Source organism: Berghia stephanieae, chromosome 3 (assembly GCF_034508935.2).
Source record: "Berghia stephanieae isolate SIO BIC M18660-M18661 chromosome 3, UCSD_Bste_1.3, whole genome shotgun sequence".
NCBI lineage: Eukaryota > Metazoa > Mollusca > Gastropoda > Nudibranchia > Aeolidiidae > Berghia > Berghia stephanieae.
In genome coordinates this window covers 75073702-75087176 of record NC_088362.1, presented here as the reverse complement: position 1 = coordinate 75087176, position 13475 = coordinate 75073702, and the positions used below count along the sequence as shown (strand labels likewise).

The 13475-nt window shown below is 36.8% G+C and overlaps 1 protein-coding gene across 1 annotated transcript in view; it reads left to right on the top strand.

The window, feature by feature from the left end:
- Positions 1-13475, top strand: part of LOC144968441 (protein kinase C-binding protein NELL1-like) — a 234137-nt gene that overhangs the window by 183494 nt on the left and 37168 nt on the right. Inside the window, exon 14 of the mRNA XM_078906816.1 lies at positions 8832-8954. Within this exon, the coding sequence (XP_078762942.1) occupies positions 8832-8954 (123 nt within the window). The remainder of the gene's footprint in view (positions 1-8831; positions 8955-13475) is intronic.

Sequence of the window (13475 nt, the reverse complement as noted above, 5' to 3'; positions counted from 1 at the left end):
TTGGAAACCCTAATAAAGGGATTTAAGGTGATATTGCTTGGGGGGGGGAGCTTAGAAAAGAGATACGTAGCTCAACGTAGTTTGTTTTGTTTTGGTGTTGGCTTTTGGGTTTGTTTTTATTTTATGATTAATATTTTTTGGGAGGGGGGGGGGGGGGGTTCTTTGTTTATTTTTGTTTTTTTGTTGTTGTTTTTTGTTATTGATGTTGTTGTTATATGTTGTTGTTGTTGTTGTTGTTGTTGTTGTTGTTGTTGTTGTTGTTGTTGTTGTTGTTTTCTGTTGTTTTTTTATCGCCGGAATTATAAAGGATATTTTGAAATGAAAAATAGATAGAAAAACAAAAGACTTCCAATGGGGCTTGTTTGAATTTGATGGAAGTAAAAACTAAAGGGAGCAGGTACCTGTTCAAAATAATAACCATCTGAAAAGACGTAAATGGGACAATGCAAAAGGTAAATTACGAGACAAAATTTATTACAGAAATGCCTGCCTCTTCGACAGGGGATGGAACCCCAGGCCTATTACTGATTACCGCAAGCTTCGATGAGATTGTTTCTTCTTTTAAAAAGAGACAAAAATAGTGTAATACTGTACAGAAGTCGAAAATTACTGCTATTTAGTGCAATAATGATCTTAATAAGCGCCGCAAAGTTAGCAATGGAGGATAAATTGGCTTTTTTTTTTTTTTTGGGGGGGGGGGGGGGGGGGGAATAGAATGAGATGCCGAGAGCTCGAACCCGCGTTTTAAATGCTAAATCCACTTAGCCATCTCCTATAGATGGAACGAAGTTGACGCCACTCAGGTCTTTGTTATCATTGTAGACAGCCTGTAAGTAAATTATATCAATCGGACTATAAACGTTAAAGATTACTCACAGTATTATGGGTTGTATGTTATATTTGGCTGGCGGATGTTGTAAGTATTTTACATAAACGCATGGCATCAATAGTTCTGAGATCTCCACCTGTCTTTAGTAGTTTTAATTTACACGTTGAATATGTTTATCTTACCAATCCCTCTTATTCTGTATTTATTTAGTACAGTCCATCTCTGTTTCTTACCAACTACCTTTACAAAAGATAGTCATTAGTCATCTCGCACCCAGTTGACATTTCATTCATTTTTGTCCTTATTCAAGTAATAAATAACTGGAACTTACTACGCATTTTTGTGGGATAAAGGGCCTAAGAAGGAACAATACAATCCAAAAGTTTTATTACTTGATGAGGGAGGAGTGGGATGGGGGAGGGGGGGGGGGGGATGGGGGTAGACCAGCGGTGTGGTCTTTAGATTTTACCTGTGCTGGTTATCGCAACAGACAGCACTCGGGACAAGACAATGCGGAACATCGTAAAAGTTACACACATTTTGTTAACCTGTCCATTTATTGTGCCCATCAGTTAGTGTACTGAAAGTCGTAAAAAAAAGGGCGACTCCTTATTTTTTTTTGTATATGTAAATTTTAATTGACTTGTAAAATACTTTCAAACTAATAGTCAGTTAGAACTGTGTAAAAACTGGTCAAGAATATTTCACCAAGAAAAACCCCCCCAATGAATAAGTAAATAAAAATTATGAGGGGTCACTCAATTTTACGACATTCAACACGATAAATAACTATCCATGTCGTGTGTTGGTTAATTCAACCCAAAATGACCGGGACCGATTCGATTTCCCGGGTTGCTAGCATAGTACAAATTATTATAGTCAGGATATGGCAGAAAAGATAACATTCATTACTTTAATAATATATCCTTGTACATAGAAATTTACAATAGTTGTTGCCAGATAATACCAGATATATGGCGATGATATAGCCTTTAGTGTCAAAACGGCATTATATATCTATTGGTGAATTTGATGTTTGGAACGAGATTTTACGCTTATAGATAGATCGAAGTTGACGTCAGTCAGGTCTTTGTTATTGTTTTTTGCCATCGCGTTTATGAGTAATTCTCACTAAACTGTTTTAACCAGACTATAAAAATTCATGGTTACACACAATTTTGTGTGTTGGTCCGTTATACTTCCGGGTGGCAATGTTATGAGCTTCTTATCCAAGCGCATACTATCTATATTTGAGTTGAAATAAATAGATTTATCGAATAATAGAATTTTTAAAAAAATTTAAATATGTTAAAGTTCCTAATTCTTATTAATTAGACTTAAAACTTATTTTTTCTATTCAGTTTATTCCCACATTCATAATACCAGATTGACATGATAGTTTACAAATGAGGCTGGATGCCAAGTTTTGTACTTTCTTACTTCCTCCGGCTCACTCGATTCTGGAACGTGTTCCAATAATAATGATAAAGTACTCTTTTAGAGCGCTTTAAAACATCACGGGATTAAACGTAAACATGCTCACATCGTGCAAAGACCCATAATACAGGGATTGCTCACATTAAATATACTTGTTTTACAAAACAAAGGAATCATATTTGACAAATGAAAGCTAAAGATAAATCAATTCATTAACATTCTCAAAGTGCTTTACAAGGGGTCCACTCCTAGCCAACAGCAACACTTAATATGTGGCACGAGACATGGCGCCTGTTAGGCGATATTACTATATTTTTACCCGACAGAGACAACGCTGTTAACAGACAGGTACTCGTTTTACACCTGAGTACGGTGAGAGAATGTGACTAAAGAACCTTTTCCAAGGACTCAACTATGCACCGAACGAGGCTCGAACCCAGATCCTTCGATCCGAAAGCGAGTGTCGAATGCCACAAGACCACTAATAGCCGCACTAATCAAACATAACATTAATCTATGATAAAAAATTCTGGAAAAGATAGGTCAGTTGGGGTCATGACAGCCCTCCTCTTTCACCTTCCTGTCCACCGACCCGATTCGAGTTTCCTTTCGTCTCCCTCCTTTTCCTCTGTCCTGAGCGTTCCAGTTTAGAACTTTCCTGGTTCCACTTGATCGTCCTTTTCTGAGAGTGTGTCCAATCCAACGACATTTGATTTCCTCTTCTCTCGATGACCACTCGTTGATTTTCTTCCTCGGTTGACTGTCAGAGATTTTGTCAGTACATCTATTCTGATGTCCAACATAGAACGTAAATATTTATTTAAAATGCAACTTCTATTTTTTTTTCTCTGCGAGGCTATGGTAAATCAAAGTTTCTTTTAAAATTCTGGGACATTCATCATATAATTTGCTACCAGTAGCCTCAAAACGGTATGATATCGGGGTGAACCCAATACTTAAAATTCAATCCCAAGTTTAACTTATAAAATGATATTAAAAATGATTACTTTCTTTGGGGGAGATTGCGTTTTATTTCTTAAACTTGTAAAAACTCAGATTTATTTCTTCTAATCCGTTTGATCTTACACTCATTTTAATTTATCTAGCTCATTCTGACATACTACCAATGTGATCACGGATCACATTAATTTTATTCCTTTGCCGAAAGCATTATGTGAAAAACTCTCTTTTTTATTTCTTCTACCACCCACATTATTGAAAACATGTTTACTCCACCGAAACTTGAACTATCGTCTCCGTGGTGCGTCTAGAATTGGAATTAAACCACTTGAGAGAAAGTCTAGCGCCATTAAAATACCGCTCGGCAACACTTAATGCACCTTTAATTAAGTGGGTATAATCGACGAATTATCGATGTAATCGAACGCTGTCTCTGATTTTATTCGATTGCTATGTCGTTTATGTAACGGGGTAATAAGAGTTAATTTCAGACTCGGCGATATTATTTTTTTTCTGAAAACGATTTTAAGTGTGTACCGAACATACATGTTGAATTACATCGGAATCCTCAGGTGCTAAAATCAGAATCGGGTCTACATATAAAAATAAAGTGTGTTATCTATCGCAAACAAATCGTTTCACGAAGGAGGAAAAAAAATTGCACCGTAAAGATAATTAAGAAAACGGATTCTTAATACCGTCTGTTAAGAAAACGATTTTAATACCGTCTGCCAATGTTGTGCCAAAAATTGACCTCACATTAACCTATGAAGGTTTTACTTTTTCAGTTTTATTTACTCTACAACTACAAAACACTTTTTAACATGATTAGTAGACAATGGCTCAGCAATACGGTCTCTTGTCTTATTAGAAAATATAGCGATGTTAAGCGTTGTCAGTGGTCAGATGGGTGATGGTTGTCATGGAAAATTCTGGTCGTAATTGTGCTCTTTGGTTATGGCATTTATCAAGATTATCCCTCTCGACTTAGGTGTGAATGAGTACCTGCCCATAGCACTGCCGGATATTGTCAGAATGTAAGGGCAAAAATGACGCCCAACAGGCGACTGGTACTGTATGAATTGGAATTATGTTTCCATGTGATCTTTTGGAGGAATAAATAACACATTGTGAAACGCATTGTGTGTGATAGATCCATAGAAATGCGCTATATACTTTACTTACACCTATCACCGCCAAGAGGCACATAAAGCCTTTATGTTCTATATAAACAGTCATATTAATTTATTTTTCTATTTATTACCTCATACATCGATCTATTAAGATGAGCTCTCATTATGTCAAGAAGTGTCAAACCTTGGACGTCCTTTTGCTCATTGTACACCAGATTTATGAATATTCTCTACAATAGGGGAAGAGGCGTCGTGACGTCACACCTTCTACCCCTCCAGTTCCAAAATCCTTAGAAGTTTGTATATAACCAGTCCTTCGGAGGACTAATAATGAATAGGTTACATATTGAATCATAAGGTGGAACAACTATGTTAGAAGCAAGATGCATATGCGCGCAGATTCTAAGGTTACGTAAAAGCTGTAGATTGGATTATCTTTATTGACGACCACCATATAATATTATTTAGACTAGAAAACAAGATGCCATCACTCTGAAACCAGAAGATCAATTACATAAGGTATGTATCCAGTCATCCGACGGAAGACTGGTTTTAAACTTGCAATGAGATTGGAACCAGTTTTTATTTGACATCACGCGTTTGTTTCCTATTAGAAAATGAATATAAATCTATTTATTATGGTGACGAAGGAGGAAGGGGAAAAGCTAGAAATTTTGACCCCTTGCCGCAAATGGGTATGGATGAGCCAGATGCTAAAAAGGGAATTTAAAGTGACAATAACCAGAGATGTAATCTTTTAGTTTTTGTCACTGTGAGAGATTATATTCATTTACTTCAATCAAAGAAAATATTCATTTATTAGCCCTAATCTCATACTTTTGGCTATAAATCTAGTATCCCGAGATAATACCGTTCTGATGCGGTGGGTCACATATATATCCACTCAAGATGACGAGGGAGGAAGGAAAAAAGACAGAAATTTACCACAACTTTGGTTGTTTGAAAGTTTTTCGGGTTTCAAACCTTTTTTAAACCTTTTGTCTAGACATTTTATATTGTTATCTACACACGTTTGTCTAAAAAAGCAACCTTTGAAAAAGTAAGAACTGATTATCTGAGCCAAAGTCTGCTTCAAATTAGTTTCACTTATAATATTTTGAAAGGAGAGTAATCGTTTTATAAACAAATTGACGTATACTTATAAGCAGGTCTGAAAATCCAAATTAGTAAAGAGACCAATTCTTGTAATGGAAATCCTCTCAAATCAATGCTTGAGGCAGTCCATTACAACAATGTCAAATCAAGCTCATAATTGCGTTTGATCATCAGACCTAAAAAAAATACTGCACGCAGTAAACAAATTCATTCAGAGTGGAGGAAAAGTCTTGTCATTTTTTCGTAAATTGAATATAATATATGGACTTCTCATCGGGGCGAAGCTGGTCTTTTAAAATATAAATCTCTCTTGATAATATTATTTGTAAACGAGAGGTATATTTTACAGAATTAAAAATGATTCCAATATTTTTGTCTGTCATTTAGAAGAAACTTTATTTAATACAAACAGTAACATTCGCTTCATTGGGCATAATTGTAAACATTTTTGAGATAGATTTAGAATAAAGATAATGTCCTATTCTGTGCTGTGTTGCAATGAACATTCCATCTCTCTTAAGTTGTGAACTACCTGCCTCTTCAGCCTAGATCGAACTCCTGACCCGTATTCAACCACCCATACAGTTACCACCTAGAAACACGATGCACCTCACACATCTCTCGCACGCGCACTTGCACTCACACTCGTGTCCTGAACCTTAACGAGTACTTTAAAATGCATGGAGGCACTCAAGCGTTGCTCTTTCGTTTCTAATGAGTTGTCGCTCACTTTACTTTGCTTTTCTAATGAAATTATTAGCTGAGGCATGCAAATTTGTTGCTATGTAAGTGGAGGCATGAGGAAGGCAATAAAGATAATAAACTAACATTTGTTTTATTTAGGAATGCGAGTTTTCTGGTGTCGTTTTATTTTCATAATCACCTATTTACCCATTTTTTTAAAATTCGTTTTTCCTTTTTATTATTAGGCTCTCCTTTTTCTCTTCTATCTTCCTCTTAAAGTGAATTTGGCTGCCTTATTTATTATCTTAAATTTTATTTTTCAACGTTTATTATTTTTCAGCCTGTCCCGAAGCCTGACAGAAGATCATAAAATCAACGGAATGATTTCATTTTTGTGGTTTTATTTTCTTTTTCTTTTCAACCTCATATTAATTCCTCACTTTATCCTCCTTACAAGAGGAGTTATAAGTATAATTTTACTGCACAGGTTTTACTCGACTTGTTGATAATAAATTTTGGAGTAGGCTTTTCTCAATTAATTTTTCTGTCTATCTCTCTTTCTCCTCCACTAACCCCCCCCCCCCCCCCCCGCCCTATTTCTTGTCACCTGGTTCACCTCTTTCTCTCCTGGTATCTATCGTCTACTGGTGTGGGTGTGTGTGTGGGTGTGTGTATGTGTGTATGCTCACAATATTTGTATTGTGATTGTAAAGGAGAAAGAAAGAAAGAGAGAAAGAGTGAGAGAGAGAGAGAGAGAGAGAGAGAGAGAGAGAGTAAGTGAGAAAGAGAGAGAGAGAGAGAGAGAGAGAGAGAGAGAGAGAGAGAGAGAGAGAGAGAGAGAGAGAGAGAGAGAGAGAGTAGAGATAGAGAGAAAGAAGGCAGAGAAACAGACTGACAGATAGACATACAGACAACGCGGTAAAGAGGGAGGGAGAGTGATTAAAGAATCAGCAAGTCTGGTGAAATGGACAACTATTTCCAGATCTTATTTACCCATCAAAAGCTCAAGTTTCATATCCAGAGGATTGGTTTCTTTTTCTTTCAACGTTGATCTGAATGGCATCAAGTGCTTTCGAATAAATTTTCAAAATTTATCATTGAGCTAAAACTTATTCAATGTTGAAAATTAGATCAGGATGTGAAGACGATACGATTATCCTAGCACATCATAATGATAATATGAGAGAAGGAAGCAGACAACCTATCGTGTGAGAAATTAATGAGTATATCAAATTGTCAGCCTTTTTATTTCAAGCCTTAGATTAGATGTATGGGACAGAGCCAGAAAAATTAATGAAACGCACAAAAAGAACAAATTATGACCCATCGTCTTGAAACGGTAATATTCCTGGGTGAGCCAGTTGTTAAAATGTGGTATTAAAGTAGAAATAGATAATTTTAAGATTTTTTAAAACCCTAAAAAACTACTTATTGTCCTCAGTTAAACATATTAACCAGTAACACTTTGGAAAAACTCGTATTTAACTCCCTCCTTACCAGCCATTTCCAGAATTTTCCCTGCACCATCAGGCCAACCCAACACAAAAATAGATTTGTCTTACTCAAGCAGTAAAGCAACTGTTCATTCTATACTCTATTATTGTTCAGCAAAATGAGCTCTACAACACAGTGTCAAGTTTTTATAGCTATAACAAAAACTTTTCTTTAAATTTTATGATATAAACAAGAAACTAAAATTAGAAAATTGTTGATTTCATCTTAACGACTGTGACGATTTCCCTATGGTTAAACATTTGGCCAGAAAACTCGTTCTTCATATATCGATCGATATAAATGACCCTCATCTTGGTAAAAACTCTCGGACCTGGGACTTCCTCGAAGTTGTATCAAAACAAAAAATAAAGTTGTTTCTTTTCGCTCATATCATGGCCGCGCATTTATGTTGACGATAATATAACATCACGCCAAAAAGAAGCGTTTAATTGAAAAAGTAATGGTCAATGCACATTTTATGTTTTATAACCATGGTCTGACACATCGATGTCGGCGACCTTTCCAGGAAATGAATGAGAGACCACGAGGCCGGATTTCTACCAATATAGAGAGATTATAAATATGTATATGTGGAGTTTTGATGATCAGTTCCAATTACAAAATATTATTCTGTTCCCTCTTTTTGTACCAAGTGGCACATAAACCGCGGTTAAAACGTTCGGCATTTATTATTTATTCAACACACAATCAATCACACGAAAAGGCATGTCCTTGACGTAAATCATCATAATGATCCATTTCAATCACCTCGTCAATACTTAAACCATTCATTCATTCATTAGTTAATTCATCTATCCATCATTCATTCATTCATTCATTCATTCTTTCATTCTTTCATTCATTCATTCATTCATTCTTTCATTTCTGTATTCACACTCTCATCCACATATGATGTGGTAGTAATGGTGGTAGGGACAATGATGTGGTAGTGGATGTAGTGGTGCTAGGGATGATGATAGGAGGTGGTGGTCGTCGTTGTAGTTGTAGTGGTGGTAGGGATGATGGCGTGGTGGTTGTTTTGATAGTTGTGTTATTAATTCAATTCTTTTGTTTATTCAATTATTCATAAGTTCATTTTATGATACCGAGTACAGTCATTCATCGTAGCGTAGTACTCTATGCTAATTCATTCACTTATTGTACTATCATCTACTCAGACTATGACGAATGCCTGCACGGAAAGCACAAGTGCCACCTCAATGCCCACTGTGTCAATATCAACGGAAGTTACCAATGCACGTGCAAGGAGGGATATACCGGAAACGGATTCGACTGTGAACGTAAGTAACGTGACTCACAGGTTCAAAACGGTATAGAAGGAACGAAATTGACGTCAGCTCTTTATTGTATTTAGAGAACCAGTCAGTTTAGTGACTAGTTCTCACTAAAGTATATCAGTCAGCCTATAAATGTTCAAGGTTACACATATTTTTGTGTGTTAGTACGTTATATCCGACTGGCGGATGTTGTGAGCATTTTATCTAAAAGCATAGCATCAATTATGTCGTGATGATTTAGATGCTGGAAATTGCCGCCTAGACATAATAACGGATCGAAACGACATATTACATATTAAAACAAATAGTAACAACAAGATATGAAGTGAATAGAAAAGTGCCAGAAGACAATAGAGAATAAAAAATTTTCGCGGCGGTGGTGGGGTTCGAACCTGCGACCTTATTGGTACGACAACTCCGCCTGGCAGGTGAGAGCGTGGCTCTACCGTGTGAGCTATCAACGAACACAAAAATATTCGTTTCAAACTCAAAGTCATTACTAGATCCCTCTCTCACCCACTTCTTGAGACCGCCGATTCGTTCGTACACCACCATCGCGAATAATTTTGACCAGCAGTTAAGCTTAATAGCCAATATTCTCAACACAAACATATAACATAGAAACGATTGAGACATTGAGTATGCTCCGGTGTATGGGGTGAATTTTTAATTCAGAAAAGTGAGTGGAGCAGGCACTTATGTTGGTAACAACAAGATATGAAGTGAATAGAAAAGTGCCAGAAGACAATAGAGAATAAATTTTTTTTTTCGCGGCGGTGGTGGGGTTCGAACCTGCGACCTTATTGGTACGACAACTCCGCCTGGCAGGTGAGAGCGTGGCTCTACCGTGTGAGCTATCAACGAACACAAAAATATTCGTTTCAAACTCAAAGTCATTACTAGATCCCTCTCTCACCCACTTCTTGAGACCGCCGATTCGTTCGTACACCACCATCGCGAATAATTTTGACCAGCAGTTAAGCTTAATAGCCAATATTCTCAACACAAACATATAACATAGAAACGATTGAGACATTGAGTATGCTCCGGTGTATGGGGTGAATTTTTAATTGAGAAAAGTGAGTGGAGCAGGCACTTATGTTGGTAACAACAAGATATGAAGTGAATAGAAAAGTGCCAGAAGACAATAGAGAATAAAAAATTTTTTTTTGTCACCTGCCAGGCGGAGTTGTCGTACCAATAAGGTCGCAGGTTCGAACCCCACCACCGCCGCGAAAAATTTTTATTCTCTATTGTCTTCTGGCACTTTTCTATTCACTTCATATCTTGTTGTTACCAACATAAGTGCCTGCTCCACTCACTTTTATGAATTAAAAATTCACCCCATACACCGGAGCATACTCAATGTCTCAATCGTTTCTATGTTATATGTTTGTGTTGAGAATATTGGCTATTAAGCTTAACTGCTGGTCAAAATTATTCGCGATGGTGGTGTACGAACGAATCGGCGGTCTCAAGAAGTGGGTGAGAGAGGGATCTAGTAATGACTTTGAGTTTGAAACGAATATTTTTGTGTTCGTTGATAGCTCACACGGTAGAGCCACGCTCTCACCTGCCAGGCGGAGTTGTCGTACCAATAAGGTCGCAGGTTCGAACCCCACCACCGCCGCGAAAAATTTTTATTCTCCATTAAAACAAATACTTGAGCATTTATAGAGAGCAAGATCCTTTAAACCTGTTCAAAGCGCTTTACAGGGGCTCCTACCTAGCCAACAGCAACACTTAATATCTTGCACGAGACATGACGCCTGTTAGGCGATATTACTAGATTTTTTTTCCCGACAGAGGAAATGCTGTTAACGACCAGGTACTCATTTTACACCTTGTACGGTAAGTGAAATTGATTAAAGTGCCTTTTCTAAGGACTCAACAATGCGCCGGTCACAGCGTGACTCTAACGCAGGACCTTCCGATCCGAAGGCGAATGTCATACAATTAGTCGTACCAGTAAGGTCGCGGGTTCGATCCCCAATCGCTGCCGCGAAGTTATTATTCTCTGTTGTCTTCTGGCACTTTCCTACTCACTTCATTTCTTGTTTATACTACTAGGCGTCATAGCGGCTCATATTATTATGGTAAATACCAGTCTGAGGTGTCTTCGTCGTTTTAATGTGCCAGATTTTATGATTGATTCTTGAAACAGAAAAAAATGGTCGTTTTAATCGATCAAAGTGTAGACAACAATCGACGTTTGTGTTGCTATAGAAGGAACGAGTATGACGGCACTCAGTTCTTTGTTATGATTTTTAGACAGCCTGTTAGTGATCAATTCTAACTAAATTATATCAATCAGACTATAAACTATAAAAACAGTTTTGTTTGTCTGGATGTTTATGTCGGCTGGCAGAGGTTGTGAGTAATTTGCCTAAATGCATAACATCAATTAACCAGTTAGCTGTCGTGCTCTGGAAAGACACAAAGATTTGGCCAGAACTCTCGTCCTTCAATTATCGATTGATTTAAATGACCCTCATCTTGCCAAAAGCTGTCAAACAAAGGAAATAGAAGCAAAACCTTTTCATGTTTTGTGTGCTAATCAAAAAAAATATTTTCGAATAAAAGAAAATGACCACGGAAAACTGTTATGAAACGAAAAATGCTGCTTTTGTGGACAGATCTGGAGTAAAGAATCAATCAGTTCCCGAAATAATTATGACTAAATTTAAATACACAGATATTCAACAATTATTTGGTCTGAACAGCCGTTCATATAATATGATTTGATATTATAACACACACGTGAAAAAGTAACTTTACACTTGTTTTGAGTCAATTCATTTGAGTTTTAAGATATAAAATTAGACAATAGTCAAATCACAGAATCGAGCAATATCATAAATATATGTGAGCCAAATTTCATCAGCATGCATGCATAATCATAAAAGTTACAACGACCCAAGACGCATAAGTTGGGCTTCACTGCTTCGGAAAAAAAAGGAAAAAAATATACGCAGCAAAGTCAGTACCGCGTATGCCACCACGATATCCTACCACTGCCCGTACAAATCTCCCTATAGAATTCATCAATGGGAATATGACATTTGCTGTGGCGCATTCCACCCTGCTTCAACAATGTTCAAAAACTTGTAAGCATTCTTGACGCTTTTGTTCACTTGTAGGAGATCTCAGAGTGCTCAAGAAAATTGGGATCTGGGATATACAGCAGGCCAGTTTTGTTCTCAGTTAAATGAGGTTGCACAGAAAGTTTCTCGCTCTGAGTCCGGCAGTTGCAAGTCTTTCTTCCACTTTCCAACGTGAAATGTTATTTTCCACAGCGATGTCAGAGACATAAGAGAGTGGTTTTGTTGTGTGTCGAGTAAATGTTCGATCATCATTGGCTCTTGTTACTCGGAGTTAATCTGTACGCATTTGATCCCTCACGTTGATGCCCTATCAGTGGTGAACTTTACAGTAATATAATAGCAGATAGCTCTATCATGGAAAAACTGTTCAACCTTAGTTACTGGCCAGTTAGCATGAATATTGTCAGGTTATCGGGCTCTCTCCTCGACACTCAATTTAGGTATGTTTTCGCGGGTAAAATAATTGAAATCAAAGTAATTGCAAAATAATTTCACAAAGACAAGTTTGGTTTTTTTTGTTTAAAACAGCAGGTAAATTGTAAAAGTATAAGACAACATGGCGGTGTTCATTCAGAACACGTTGGTGTGAAAGGCTTCTGTTTCGAGAATTTAAGAACTTGCGTTTTCACGATTTTCCAAGTAACATTCTTTATAGTTCCCGCTTTGCGTCATTTACAAAGTCGAAATATCGGGTTGTTTTACAAAAAATGTACACCATCCTCGATTTGACTGACTGATTACAATATAACTACGCATGCATGTGGTTTAATAAATGCTTTTTTAGATGATACAACATTTTTGACTCCAACACATGGTTAAACAAGAATAATTTAGCGCATAAAAATATAAAGTTACTTTTGCACATAATGTGTATATAAATTGGTACTATACGGCACAATGATAGATAATGAAGCAGCAACGATTTTGGCGATATTTAACTATCTAGAAGTCTACTGTACTTAGTTCTGCGATACCGAAAATCGGTGCTTCTTTTTAAATTAAAACGAAAATTTGTTTGCTTTGTATCAGTTTCGCTTTGTTTCTTTGTTTCACTTTTTTTCGTTGGCTTTTTTGTGTGTGTGTGTGTGTGGGGGGGGGGGGTTGTTTGTTTTGGGTTTGTTTTTTTTTACTATCAAGTCTAATATTTTAATATCTCGTGGTAAAAGTTTATTTTGATAAAATTTGGTCCAATTCATCTTTCTTACAACTCATAAATCTTATGGATAAAGCTCTGTTTTTGAACACAAAATTAATATTCTGCTATATTCAAACAACATACCAAAATCAATCAAAAAGCCACTTTAATGATTTCTGTCAGTCAATGCCTCCACCTTATTTAGGTTTAGAAGCAATTGTCTACGCCCCACCCTTGAACTACCTGCCTAATGAAATACACAACACCTTGCTTTGTCTGCCTTCA